The following is a 14,492-nucleotide window of genomic DNA, read 5'->3' as shown; positions in this document are numbered from 1 at the left end:
TTTTTGATACAAAATACCCCACAGAACTGGATTTCAAGGAAAAGAAAATTCAGATTATGGGCACTTTAACAAAACTACAGCATACTAGGACACAAACTCCAGCTCAGTGGGCAGTAACAGAGCAGCAAGCGTAAATTCAGCACAAGCGTTCTGGCCTGGGTGTTCAGCAAGATTACTTCTGGGTAAAGTCTGACAGGAGAGGAGAGACGCTTGTTTTTTCTGTATCGGTGAGAATGTTTCACAACAGAGAGAGGGAGAGAGACAGAGAGAGAGAGAGAAAGCCTCAGGATGAGGGATAGAAGGCAGAAAGAAGGCACATAATCAGGAATAGCACAGTGATGTAGCCCAAACCCACACTACTCCTCTGACAAGCCTGTCCTGAAGAGGGGAACAGCTTAAAGCTCCAGTCAGGACCTGCTGAAACAGCGCCACTGCCACTTAGCTGACAGCCAGAATGTGTGGCAAACATACATACTGTATGTTTCAGCATGGAGGGAAGCGTTGTTGGGCTCTAAATATGGCAATGCCCCGTTGGCAGGCAATGTTTCGTAATTGGGACTTTAAAAACTTTCTTTCCTGGCCACATACACTATATATTATGCATGGCACAAGATGAGCTACAGTCAGTAACAGTAAGAGGAATGTGCACGGGTACTTGAGAACTCGGTAGAGCCTGAAATATTAATCCAAACCCAACAGGACCCGACCGCTCATGTCCGCTTCGGACGTCATTTCACAAATGTGCTAAAGCTCATGCTGGGCTCAGATATAACGTTTAATAGATATAACCATTTCTCCTTACTTTATTCTTCCTCGCTACTTTTTACTACCTTAAATCTGTTTATGATCTGGCACACTGAAGTCACCAGCTCCAAGGACTACCACGCTCATGAGAAACCAGGCCATTGCTGTTGGCGATATGAAAAGATTCAGCAGAGTGCAGCCAAAGGAAAGTGTGATTTCTAATGTTCAGTGTTGAAAACATTCATGTAGGGTTTAAGGATTAAACGGGTAAAGCTAACATCTTGCTTTAGCAGCATTGCACAGTGTGAGAATAGCGAATTATGGCACATTTGTCCAAACTAACAACAGACGCAGATTCAGAAGCATCACTTGAATAAATTCATTAAAGCAGAATTTACACTTTCATAGCATTTCATACTGTTCAATATTTTATTTAAATCTGTTACATTACGGCTACTGCTGTCACCATGCAGTTACCAGTGCTGTCCTGTCAGGTTTTATTCGGCACTTTGGGTGATGGGCCAGTTCAGGTCAGTTCTGGACAGACTTTTGTTGAACCAGAGTCAGTTTCAGACTTAAAACATGATGTGATTCGGGTTGGGCTTGAGTCGGATTCTGATTGGAAATATGGCACTGTGTGTCAAGTCAGGTCGGGCTCAGGCTGTGTTTGGGTTCGGCCCAAAAACCTAGGCCTAATTAAACCCCTAGTACTTGGTTACTCATTTGAGGCACTGGCTTATAAATACTGAAATCACTAGTCAGGTATTCGCTGACTTCATCACAGGAAGATGGCTTTTATTGCTACACAGGCTAAGCTGATGTTAAGACTACAAAGAGTTAAAATACACTCTCAGACAAAAGGTTTGTAACTGTCACTCAGGTGGTACCGTCAAGGGTACATCTCAGTATCTTTAGTCAGGGAACATAATTGTACCATAATCCATTGAAATGATATTTTCTAAATTGTACTTACTCCACACACCCCATCTCGTCTCCAGGCTTTTTATTTTGTTGTTCTGTTTTAAAACATAAGCTTATGAAAATGTACAAATCTGCACTTTTCACCTGGGAAAAACGTATTTAAGGTACACAACTGGACCTTAAAATCACTGTTGCACCTTTGTGGAAACATTTACATTGTTTATACCTTTACGAATGAAAAATGTACCAGCACAGAACCTTTATTTCTAACAGTGTACATTTCTTTAACAAACTAGCATTTTGGCGCATCATTCACTGCAAAAGAAAAATATGTAGAAGATGATTAGTGTCCATCAGCATCCAGTGTAACCGGTTAGCTTCAGTTTTAGTTCTTAAGCTCATCTCAGAGGGTCTTTGTTGAGTTACTCATCCGACACGGAAACCATTCCCTCAGATATTTTGAATAAAACATGTTTTAAAATGTAGTCTGTGTGATACATAATCTTTGGGCAACTGACTGACTGCTGTCACCTAAAACAAACAGACCAACAGCTCTACATTCAGCTCTACAATCTTATGGACACTTGAATATCAAATTAGTCAGAATATGCATCCCTAAACTATAAACCTACAAAGAGCATCTATATGGTGGATGTTTCTGATAAACTGGCCAATGAGTCCTGAAATAAGCTAAGTAGGCCTAAAAACTAGCAGCTCAGTGTTTATCTACATACAGACATGTTAACATACATAGAGCATATATGTGTGCCTGTGTGAGAGAGCGCGAGAGAGAGAGCGAGAGAGAGAGCGAGAGCAAGAGCGAGAGACAGAGAGAGAGCAATAGAGAGAGAGAGCTGTGCAGTGCAGTAGGATGAGTCACCACAGAGGCCAGCTCGTAAATCCCAGCTTCTTCTGCTCTCCATCCTCTACCACACAGTTATTGCTGGAACTACCTGCAAACTGAGTTCTAGGTGCTAAACACATGACACACGCAGAAAAGCAAGCACCGCTGGAGCTGATCTGCCTACGATGTGAGCAGACAGCGACAGGCTTCAGTGCCATCCATACAAGGTCACTACTGTCCAGAGGTTCAGCTGTAGAACAATCATTATTATATACACAGCAGGAATTCTCAGCACACTATTTACTGGGTGGTCACGATAACAGAATTTTGATATGTGAGTATGACAACAATGCTCAATACCAAATGATACTATGATAAAAATATATAAAAAACCTTCATAATAGGTGCACTAACTACACTAACTGTCTGCCTGCTTGCTATTAATTAACTCCCATAATCGTTGCAGGAGACGTGTTTATTCTATGGAATCATAAGATGGCAGGGAAAACAGATGAAAATGATCTAATGGAAACTGCCTCAGACAATTAAATCAGTGACTAAATAAATCCTAGTCAAACTGGCATGACCACTTACATTCATCTACAGACAATGGTGTACAATCCATATGTTATGTGAAGGCTCTTCAAACAAAAACGGCTCTTCACACTTACTCATTTACAATCTTTTTTCATAGTTTTTTTTACTTATGACATTTGTTAGGGTTTATGTATCAAAAATGCAACATGACCATTTTCCAACCTATAACACTTATAATTAAACAGGCTGTCTGTGCCTTGAAGACTGCTGTATGTAAATGAGCTCTGTTCTGATTGGCTGTCGTGTATTGTACCCTATACAAAAAGCAGCCTATGCTGAAACGCTCCTTATAACTTCAGCGTAAATGGGAGGGGATACATTACTGTGGGCTGAATATAAGTGGATGTGTGTAAACATATTCGTCACAAAAACAATAAATTCAAAAAGCTGTTTCTGTAGCTGCATGGACTGTATGGGGAGTGAATGGTGTGTGTTTACACACTGTATCAAACTCTTTATTGAAAAAAGAGAGGAGAATCCAGAATCGTTTACTCGAGCAAAAATGGTTTAAACCTGTTTTGGCACCTTTTTTTTTAATAATGCAGGTCAAATACAATGTTAACCCAGTGCTAGCTTATTTAACCATAAACCACCAGTGGCCATTACATGGTTTTCACAGTGTTTAGGTCCTCACTTTCACATAGCCCTGCTGAAAAGCATGAAAAACGCACCAGTTATGAGAGCAATAACAAAAACAGAAAGCAGCCAGAGGGGAAAATGCCAGTGCACAGGAATCTGCCCATCTCTTGCCGTAATCACACCCTCTCCAGCATTTCTCAACTTTAAACTTCGCTCACTCTGGTCTCAAGTGAGATAAAAAAAAAAAACTTGCTTGGCCACCGGGAGTCAACTTCCACCTACAGCTGTTCTGCATGCCTTCCATACTGGATTTATCCACAAGTAGATCAGCAGCTTCCAAATCAGTGATGCACAAATGCCAATTAGGGCTACAGACCATTAATATTCAGCTTAATGAATAACTGGCCTTTATACCACAACAGCTCATATAAATCAAAGGGAAATTAAGCATCATACAGATGTGAAGTATGCAAAACATTGTGCCATCTTATAGGGTCATAAATACGTTTGCTGGTCAGTATAACCCAGGCTTATACTCCTTAGCAACTCATCATCCACGACTGGTCACTGGAAGGTGAAGTGAGTGAATCTAAAGGGCACCAGTGTCACCTAGTTAAACGGACAGATTGCATGATATCCACTCTTTGCATCAGAGGTGACCTGCACGTGCTGCTATTCATATACCTAGACACAGACCCATTTCAATTTCAGTGTGCACAGCCTAAATCAATCAAAAAGCAGAGGATAAGATAGTTTCACAATCCAGTTCAAGCCCATAAAAGGCACGGATCGTGAACTGGTTGTGTACAAGATCAACAGTTAGAGCATTTCTGGAATGCCATCACAGCTCCATCTCACAATAGTAGCTTAAGTCAGGCGGCCAGGCAAAAATCTGCGAGCATGCAGAGTTTTAGACGCATTTAACAAACACCATTTACCAGAAAGAGGTCTGGTTAATGGCTAAAGATCTCTATTATGCTGACAAATTAAAAGTTTAGCTGCCTGTCAAGGTAGACAGCGTTTCGAGGCAGGCCTAAAGCTAGCATGCTAGCTACGTTAACTGCACGAAAACAAGCCGAGGAACGCTGGAGTCAAACCTGGCACGACACACAAAAAACACGGCGCTAAGCCACAGCTGGCTGAAGAAATGTGTATTCACCTGTAATTCGGCTCGCTCCACCTCCCACTGCGCCCTCTCCACCTCGAAACGGGCCCATTCGTGCTGCAGAAAGTGCAGGATCCCCGGGATGCTGTACTGCGCCCTGGCCGCCTCTCCGCCTCCCACGTCGCCCGGCTGTGGCGCTTTCCCACCGCCGGGCAGCACCGAGTTGTTGTTGTTGTTAAAAAACACGCCGGGGCCCGCCTGCTCGTCCATGGCCGGGCCAGGGAGTGGGAGATACGGTTCGCCCAGATTAGGCACGACCACTTTTTGGTCCGTCGACTCCTATCTGTGCTCTTAAAATATAAATAAATCCGCTGGAGTGAGTCGGAGTGGAAAACCGCTACTGACGGATCTGCTGCTACTGCTGCTCGACCGAGCGGACTCGATACGAGGCGGCCGTTGGAGATGTCCGATTCGTGAACGAATCGGCTCTTTTGACCCAGTCGAGTTCAATACATCGGTCGAACCGATTCGCAAGTCCCAACTGAATCGAACATTTTTTGCATCCTTTCTAAAAATGTTTTAGGGGTGGGCAATACGACGATATTTTATCGTAATCGTGATAAATTATGTCACAATAAACTCTGCTGCGCGTATTGTGGATATTGTCAGTACATGAGGAACACTGACTACTAAATGCTTGACTCATTATAGCGCCGTTCAGTTTTTAAAATATTATATAGAAATCATTGCTGTTGCAGGCTTTTAATTATTATTATTATTATTATTATTATTATTATTATTATTGTTGTTGTTGTTGTTGTTGTTGTTGTTATTAAATTGTTATATGTGGCACTACAGGTTCTATTTTGCCTGTTATAACTTTTAAAATTAAATCTCAGAAAAACTAAATATCGTGATGCATATCGTGTGTTGTGAAAATGTCTTGAAGTATCGTAATACAATATTTTTGCCATATCACCCACCCCTACAATGTTATGTTATCGACTGAAGGCGTCTAATAAAAGTAAAATCATTCATATTTCAGCTGCTGTCAGGTCTGGTTTCCTGGACAGGGATTAAAACTATTCCTGGACTAACCTTACACTTTGCTTTCAAAATGCATTGTAGCCCAGGACTAGGCTTAATTTATATGTACAGAAAACTGGCCCTGGTAAATGTCCCAGCCATGTTCTTAGAGACGAGTCTTGTCTCTGCAAGTAGCAAAGATAAGACTCACTCGCTGAATCAAACGTCGCTGTACACGGGGGAGATGGACACAAAGCTGACTTAACATGTGAATCGATGAATCCTTGAGTCGGACGTTTGGTTCATTGAAATGAACACTTCGAAAGAATCGGCTCGCCAAACTGACTCGAACTTCCCGTCACTTGCGGCCGTTGTTGTTTCGTGACGTCGACAGCGAGGCTGGTTACGCCCACAAACATAGCGTAGTGTCGACACGCTCCGCTCTGGTTGGATACAACAAACGACTCCTAGAAAACAACCAATCAGAGATGAATGTGCGATGAGCTGCGCGCTAAGCATGATGGAACTTGTAGTTTAAAAGTTCCAACGGGCCTTTTGGTCGTTGCATTTCTTGAGCTTGCGATACTGCCTGTAACATTTTCAGTGTAATTTATCAACGCCTTATTTATATTACCATAAACGTTCATACTAAAATCGAGATAGTTGACAGAATGCTCTATCACTAACTCTAAAAACTACATTAAAAATGGATGCAGAAATTGAGATCTATAGTAATAAAACAAAAAGGAACTGAAGAGGCATTTTGGCCTAAGACATTTGATGTTATTTGTCTGGTTGTGTGATATTCAATATTGCATCCTTCGACCTCTTAGGTTTGACAGAATTGATGATTTTGTATCCTTTTTGTTTTTTTGTATATAAATGTTCTCTAACCACTATACCTATTATGCCACAAAACCATTAGCAATACCCCCCAAAGCGATAAAAAAAAGAAAAATTCCAGTGATGTGCAGGCTAATCGATATAAACATTATATTTAGCTTCCAAGCAGTAATGTTAACTAGCTGGCTTTCTTTTGCTTCAGCCAGCAGAGTGGAAAAAAACTATTCAACTCAAAGCAGGTATAGTCCTCAAAACCTTCAACATTCATCATCAGAAAGGGTTTTTTCTTGTCTTTTAACAGGAAAATGTCACTTTTGAGATTATTGCAGCACTGCTGTAAGAAGGGAGTAAGCATGTTTACAACAGAAGTAGTGATAGTTAAAATTTTCTTTCTGGCCAGAGATCTCCTTTGACTGATAAACAGGCTATATCTAGCAGGCTGCTGGGAGTGCATGTAAATCAATGTACTGCCCGTAGCATTATGTAATGCGGCACTCAGTTGGTAACAAGACTGATAAACATGGAAGACAGCACAGCACAAGCGTTTTATTGTGAAAGAGAAGCTGGAGGTTAGTGCACGGATGACATTTGTTAACGTCATTCTTTCCACACATAAGAGTGCACTTATGTCTTTTACAAGCAGTGAAGGAATGCACGTTTATAGCCACACACACTGATAAGAAAGAGGTCAGGGCTCACTGGATTCTGCCTAACTGTGATACAAAACATCTCACATCTGCCTTACCAGCAAGGCAATATATGTCTAGGCCCATCAAACTGTACATCTAATTCTCATACTCCTCCCTTGGATTACAGGGGTGGGTAGAGCAATCCAAAACAACGCTCCAGTAAAAGTCATATCAGTTCAATAAAACTTGAATAGAAGGAAAAGTAAATGTAGGTAGAAAAAAATCCACTTAAGTAGCAGAATTAAGTCAAAAATGTCTCAATTACCGAGTTCCCTAAAGAAATATATTGGAACTTCTTAGTACATCCAGCATCTTTATCCTTTTTGGATCCGTTTGGTATAAAATAAAATACTAAAGGTCAAAAGTGAGATACGTGAATAACAGCAAAGCAGTCCAGGCACTGAAACAACAAAACAGAATGAAATTAACCCCCCAAAATAGGAATTAGAAGCTATGTGAGTGAGAGATTCCTTTTCTGAGTGAAGCCCTGTCCCAAAGGGTGGCCTAAACCCTGCAGTCCTCTTCCAAGTCTGCACTTTGTTGACGTCAACAATGTGCAGACGTAGAGGGAAAGGGACCTCAAGGCGCTAGGCAGTGTAAGAAATACCCGCTGGTATTTGGAGGGTCCCATGTTGGCTGGCTACTCCAGCACTGGTTGGCTGCTCACTCACTATAGTGGTACTGATGCTAGCTTTAATGGCAATAGAATGTTTGGTTTAACAGTTCTTCTTTTGGAAATGATCTCTTCTAGTTTGCCAATGCTCTCCTCTACACATTAACTGAGATCTTACACCTCTTTAGTCTTCGAAAAGTGACCCTTATTAGTTGCACAACAGGGAAGTTTCACCTCCGCATTTTAACACATCCGTGCAGTGAAACACCACATACACACTAGTGAACACACACACTAGGGAGCAGTGAGCAGCCCTATCGACGGCGCCCGGGGAGTGGTTGGGGGTTAGGTGCCTTGCTCAAGGGCACTTCAGTCATGCACTGTTGGCTCAGGGGATCAAACCGGCAACCTTCCAGTCATGGGGCTTGTTCCCTAACCTTCAGCCCATAACTGCCCCAATGAGTGACAATTCAAGTGTGTAACAATTTACTACTTTTGGGAAACTGGGCAAGTTTTTAGATTTACAAATAAGCTACAGCACATTATAAAGTTCTTCAGAGGTATCCCTGGTATAGTTACAGCAGAGCTGGTTTATGTGGAGCATGGCTTCTTCCTATTCCCCCCCGTTATATCAAAAACATGACTGCAAAATGCCAGAGGGTGCACGCAAGTGAGTACTCAACAAATGGGAGTGAATGGAGCTCAATGTCTAAAAACAAAAAGTTAAAATAGTCATTTGCCCAGAACTTTCCTTTAATATGAGAAAGTAAAAGGATGTATTTCACTAAAAAAGCAAAGTAAACTTACATATATATTTCCTTTTTTCTACAGCAAACGGGTTTTAGGCAGCAGGACGCTAACATTACTGCTACTGAGTGCTGATTGGTTGGTGAGCGGAGCAGCTTATTGGCTGCTCGCGCTCACAGATGTCATGAACGTACATGAGCCGCCATTTTGAACTCCTATAACTCGAGTGTAAAAGCTCTTAAAATATAACAGTGGTGTTAAAATGTTTTATGCTATTCAGTGTTCAGGAAATAAATTTATTCTTTTACATTAAAAATGTTTAAGCATTTATAAACTATGATTTTACTCAAATGCTCCATCTTAATTCATTCATTTTGGACTCACTCTGGAGCGCCCTCTAGTGTTTGGGAAACCCAGAAGACGTTACAGAGTGGTAATTCTCCTCTCTACAACTGGTTACAGTTGCTAGGCTATGAAGGACCAACTAAGTGAACCATATTGCTACAGCGCCACCATGATGCAGACCAGTGCTTCATCTTCAGTTAAGAACACCAAAGACAGAAGCTCACCTATTGTGGGTGAAGCAGCTAAACAATGATCTTTCCCAGAATTTGTAGCAGAATGGGCAAGTTTATTTTTTGCATTTTGAGACATTCAGGGGGTCCAAGAGGTTAATTATGGGGTCCCGCCCCCCCAGGAGCTCCTGTATTTTGTGTACCTTGGTGCTTGGTTTAAAACCATGTGACTGGGACAGACTCATGTGATGTGCAGGCTCTGCTTGTGCAGTACCAGAAGAGATTATCAGCTGTATTTGTTTTTCATTAAATGAACTAATCTACAGTGGAAGATTTAAGATGATAAGCATAATACAGCCCATCACAAGTTAAAACAATAGGCAATTGCTTTTTTACTAACATCTGAATATCTTCGTCTCTGCCATATTGATCAGACGGCTGAAAACCCTGCAGCATAAACAGTTTGATATCAAATAAACAAACATTACTCACCGCTGCCCTCTACTGAATATGTATCTTTTAATAAAACACACGGTGTCTCCTAGGCTGAAAAGTAAAAAAAATGTATGAATGTAGCAAATAAATGTGCAGTACAGGATCTTCTTGTTCTTTGAACCTTTCCCTCTGCTCCTCATAAGTGCACACACAGGCACAGACAGCCACAATGTCAGATCATATGGAATTATCTTGCACTATTAAGTAGTCAGTTTATACTGTTTACTTAATACTAATAAAAAGACTTTCAAAAAGAATTTTTGATGTCCATATTTACTGGTTTTTACTGTTAAAACACAAAGCATGACTCATTTTACATGTACAAAAAGACTTTTAAAGGGCCCATATCATACAATTTTCCTCACTTTTTTTATTAAAAAAATTTCAAAATGTACCATTCACTCCCCAGTCCATACAGCCCATATATGGAAACCAAACTGCAAAACCAGCCCATTTCGAATTCACTGTTTTTGTGATGTTACAAAACCCAGCACATTTACATATATTAGCTTAGTCAGCCTACAGCAGTGTAGCCCTGCCCATTCACACTGAAGTTATAAGGAGTGGGTACCTGGTTTTCACTCAGCATGTGGCACTCTCTTAGATAAACTGTTGCGTAACCTTTGAAAATTAAAAAAGTCATTAGAAACTGTTGTAACTGTCCTTATTAGGGGACAAAATATCAATTGTGGATTCAGAAAGTACTATTCAATTGTCAGTTAAAGGTGCATTAACAAAAACAGCTTGTTAAATTAACATATACATAATTAAAGGAATAACACGAGGTTCGAATTATGAATTATGGCTACTTTTTCTTACTGTACCTTTAAATTTTTAATCAAAGGTACATTCACGAAAACGGCTTATTTAATTCTAAAAAATAACAGGAGGTACGACAATGAATTATGACCGTTTTTTGTTACGTAAATTACATAAAAAAACATAAATGGGCATCAAGGATGAAAAATAAAACACGAGAGAAATGTGGGAAATACGCCCTTTTAATAGTATTAGTATCAAAATATTAGGGATATCATGATATCGCGCTGCGTTCGTGTCGGAAAATGGGAAATTTTCCCACTTGTAAATTGCGTGACGTGTAACGCGACCTTTCACCTTTTACACTAAACTAGCAGTGAATGTGAAAAAAATATACAGCAAACTGATGAGCTTCTATTAAATGTGCTTTATTTTACAGCAAAGAAGAAGCAGGATTGTGTTCTCCAGACCTCCTTGCTTTGTTTTTCTGTGTAGTGAACGTATCTATGAAGACGTACCTTTAACTACATGTAACTGAATAACTGCAAATGACTCAACTGTTTTGGTCTTTTTTTTGTTGTTTTGCTCCTCTAATCTGGATCTGGAAGGGCAGCATGGGAAGGATCAGGCCCGGCTACGTCACCGCACCGTGCGCTATTTAATTTGTGTTAGCTGCGCTTCATGAGTAATCAGGCCGGGCGGGTCAGAGGCCGTGGGAAAGCCGAGGGGAGAGACACATCAGACAGCATGCCTCCGTTTGAGAAAACCCAGCACCCAAAGCCCTTCAAACAGAGGAAAAGTTTCGGTAAAGCGCGTTTCCCACCACTTTAATGTAACAGCGGCTTACAGAGCTTTAACGCGGTTTTCACAAAGCTGATTCAGCTTCTTGTTTGGATTTCCCGTTCCACCTTAAACAGAATGTAACTGCTGCATCATTTGAGGTGGAACGGGAGAATTCGAACAAGAAGCTGGCGAATAGGAAGCCTCGTGGATTTTTCTAACTTTGCTCTCATCTGTCAACAGCAACACGAAAGCAAGAAGTGGCAGGAATCCGCAGCAAGTTTCCAACCAAGGTTCCGGTAAGACATCCCCAAAAATGTGTTGCTAGCTGTGCCGTTAAGTGTTTTGTATGAGTGAACAGCTCGTTTCTTTCTGTTTACAGGTGATTATTGAACGGTACCATCGGGAGAAATACCTGCCACCTCTGGACAAAACAAAGTTCCTCGTCCCACAAGAGCTGACTATGACCCAGTTTGTCACCATCATCAGGTGAGCTCTTTAAGTCTTAAGTATTGTTAAACTGAATCATAGATCACTTATCTGGTGGCTAACAGCTTCAAAACATTAGCCGTGGTTTGTGGATTGACTAGTAACTAGTCCAGTTTACCATTGCTTATGTATATTTTTTTTAAACAATTTGAGGTATTTTCAAAGGTTAAGCTCACTTTTGCTCAAGAGTTTGTGGAGAAAAATCTTAATCTTCTTAATCAAATTAATCAGTCCATTATAAGACATTCAAACCTAAAACTACACAGTTAAGACTTGTTTTTTAAAGGTTCTTTAGTAAAGTAAACCATGAGTTCTGTATAGAACCAGTTCATGCCTAAGTGGTTCTTTGCATGGTAAAAAGGCTCTTCAGTTTGATGGAGACTGTGTTGTGAATATGGTTCTAATATTACACAAAAGGTTCTTCTATTGTTACAATGTCAAGCTTGTAACAATAGCAGAACCCTTTATTGTGCTATATAGAACTATATAAGAAGAACCCTTTAAGTATGAAATCATTCTAAACAGAATCATTGTCTTTACTGAAGAACTCTTGAACCATTTTTAAGAGTGTAGGGCTTAATGTTTGTCCATTTCATGCAAAACTAAAGTGAATCTTTTGGTTTGGTGGAATTCAGTTTCATATTGTTTTCATTCATTAATGTTCTCTTGCTACAGTACCCAGTATGTATTACACAAATCATACAACTTCAAACAACCATTGAGAATCCCTGTGGTGTCAACCAATCCTGACTGCTAGCCAGTGTAGCATAAGTGTAACTTTTACCTTGGTTGGTGAGACACATTGGAGAAAGTGATTGTTCTTATTCAGCCAAAAATGCCAGACAATTTTTTTTAAAATTATTTTTTAATGCCCTTTTAGCAAGAGGAAAGTTAAACTGAGGTAAACTGTCTAATACCCAAATAGCTGCCCTGCTAATGGCAGCTTTTGCCATGTCCTCTTCATCTGGTGTTCTGTAATCTATTCTTTTATTTAAAAATTTCTGTTTTCTAGTTCTTTATTTTTTAAATAAAAACCAACAGTAACAAGTTATGTCTTTCTAGCAGTAGTGATATTTAGCTGCTTTTCAAAACAGCCTACCCTCATAAATTCCACTGCCAAGCAATCCCAGCTTCAAGATACATCACAAGGATGTCACTCCCCGTTTGGGCCAGAGTTCCCCTTCAAAAGCCCCTAATCCCCCTCTGTTCAAATTTCATTCTGTCTGGTTCCAGTTCCTGGACTGCTTTGCTGTTGCTCACACCTCTCACTTGGGACTTTTCTTTTTATTAATTAATTAATTTATTTATGTATTTATTTATTTTTATTATTATTAGTATTATTTTAATAATAAGTAGTAGTAGTAGTAGTTGTAGTAGAAGATGGTGGTTGTAATAAGATGTTGGTGGGATAAAATTAAAATATTTAATTTTAGGATGGTTTTAGTCTGCCCACCACAGTGTCTGCCATTTTTGTTTGTGGTTGTCTTTTCAGAAACAGAATGACTCTCATGCCAAGCCAAGCTTTCTACCTACTCATCAACAACACGGGCATCGCCAGCATGTCTCTGACTATGGCTCAGGTGTACAAGGACCACAAAGATGAGGATGGATTCCTTTACATGACCTACGCCTCCCAGGAGATGTTTGGATATTGGGAAGTGGGACCACCTCGATAGAATGAAATGAAGTATATAGACTGTTGGGTCAAAAAAAAGACATTCTGCACGTAGCAAAGTTGTACTTCTAGTCCTATTTAAAAGTTTGTATATAGGGTTTTAAAAGATGTATTCTGTATGTGTATTTTGATTGGTTTGTATTGTATGTTTTAATCAACAAAGTAATAAATTGTGCCTGTCACTCTTGTGTCGGTCACTAGAAAGCAGCATGGAGTCAAATGAGGAAAGCAACATAAACTAACTTCAGTAGAAGCAATGTAGAGTTTTAAGCCACAATTGGGAATTAAAGCTTGTCTGATTTATAGTTCTTCTTGATGTGGCCTTCTTAAATAAGCACATTTTTCCTACTCCAAATACTACACCACAATCTAGTGGTTTCTGATCGCCTCACTCCTAACTTCAATTTGAGTCTTGGTACCAATGATTATTTTATTTATAATTTTTTTGTATATAGCTGTCAGTAAATTTTCCAAATTATTGTCTTGTAGTTTTTAGTACTTTTGTCCTGATTGTGGCATCAGTAGAACTGGATTCATGCAGTAATGAATAAGCAAGTTCAGCCTGGCTCTGTTTAGTACCACAGTGTACATTGGTCTATCATGCTACTTCCTACAGCATAACTTATGTAGTTTTAATATTGAGCCATTTACATGTAAAAATGCAGTTTGATGTGCTTCAGTGTATTTAAATAAGTACATGACTTAAATGGTCAAACATTAAGCTTTTAACAATCTTAACAAATCCCTAAACAAATAAACTAACTTAATATGGGAAATCTGATCTAATGTTGAAGTCTTGTGTGTAAACCTGCAGAAAATCTTTTTGAAAAAAGAATCTTTTTCCACTCAATACTGATGGGTTCAAACAGTTGAAAAAACATTGCCAAGTTAGCAATATGAGACTAAATATTCTCTATAGGGTTTAAATCTGGATTCTGACCAGCCCAACTTTAGACTTACAGAACACTATTATATGAAATGGTGACAGTGTTACCTGATGTCTGAGACATTGTGTTGTGGTAGTTTAAAACAATTTTGGCTGGAAATACATTTTCTCAAGTGTATTTACGG

The 14,492-nt window shown here is 39.7% G+C and overlaps 2 protein-coding genes across 3 annotated transcripts in view; one reads left to right on the top strand and one right to left on the bottom strand.

The window, feature by feature from the left end:
* The window catches only part of strn (striatin, calmodulin binding protein), a 70,902-nt gene extending 65,662 nt beyond the window's left edge, over positions 1-5,240 (bottom strand). For both annotated transcript variants that reach the window (XM_036585915.1, XM_036585916.1), the window contains exon 1: positions 4,845-5,240. In XM_036585915.1, the coding sequence (XP_036441808.1) occupies positions 4,845-5,060 (216 nt within the window). In that variant the 5' untranslated portion in view covers positions 5,061-5,240. The remainder of the gene's footprint in view (positions 1-4,844) is intronic.
* Positions 5,241-11,148: 5,908 nt separating this feature from the next.
* map1lc3c (microtubule-associated protein 1 light chain 3 gamma) lies at positions 11,149-13,452 on the top strand. The gene is made up of 4 exons (XM_036586615.1): positions 11,149-11,282; positions 11,501-11,556; positions 11,640-11,746; positions 13,239-13,452. The coding sequence occupies exons 1-4, from the start codon at positions 11,159-11,161 to the stop codon at positions 13,420-13,422; spliced, it is 471 nt and encodes a 156-aa protein (XP_036442508.1). The 5' UTR covers positions 11,149-11,158; the 3' UTR covers positions 13,423-13,452.
* The last annotated feature ends 1,040 nt before the right edge of the window (positions 13,453-14,492 follow it).

The sequence above is a fragment of the Colossoma macropomum genome, unplaced genomic scaffold (assembly GCF_904425465.1).
Source record: "Colossoma macropomum unplaced genomic scaffold, Colossoma_macropomum, whole genome shotgun sequence".
In the NCBI taxonomy this organism is placed as follows: Eukaryota; Metazoa; Chordata; class Actinopteri; order Characiformes; family Serrasalmidae; genus Colossoma; species Colossoma macropomum.
This window is presented reverse-complemented; position numbering and strand designations above follow the sequence as displayed.

Coding starts and splice junctions, on each gene's coding strand:
- map1lc3c (XM_036586615.1), top strand. CDS start 11,159: ATGAGTAATCAGGCCGGGCGGGTCAGAGGCCGTGGGAAAGCCGAGGGG. Junction 11,557..11,639: donor AGTTTCCAACCAAGGTTCCG/GTAAGACATCCC, acceptor TTCTGTTTACAG/GTGATTATTGAACGGTACCA. Junction 11,747..13,238: donor CAGTTTGTCACCATCATCAG/GTGAGCTCTTTA, acceptor TTGTCTTTTCAG/AAACAGAATGACTCTCATGC.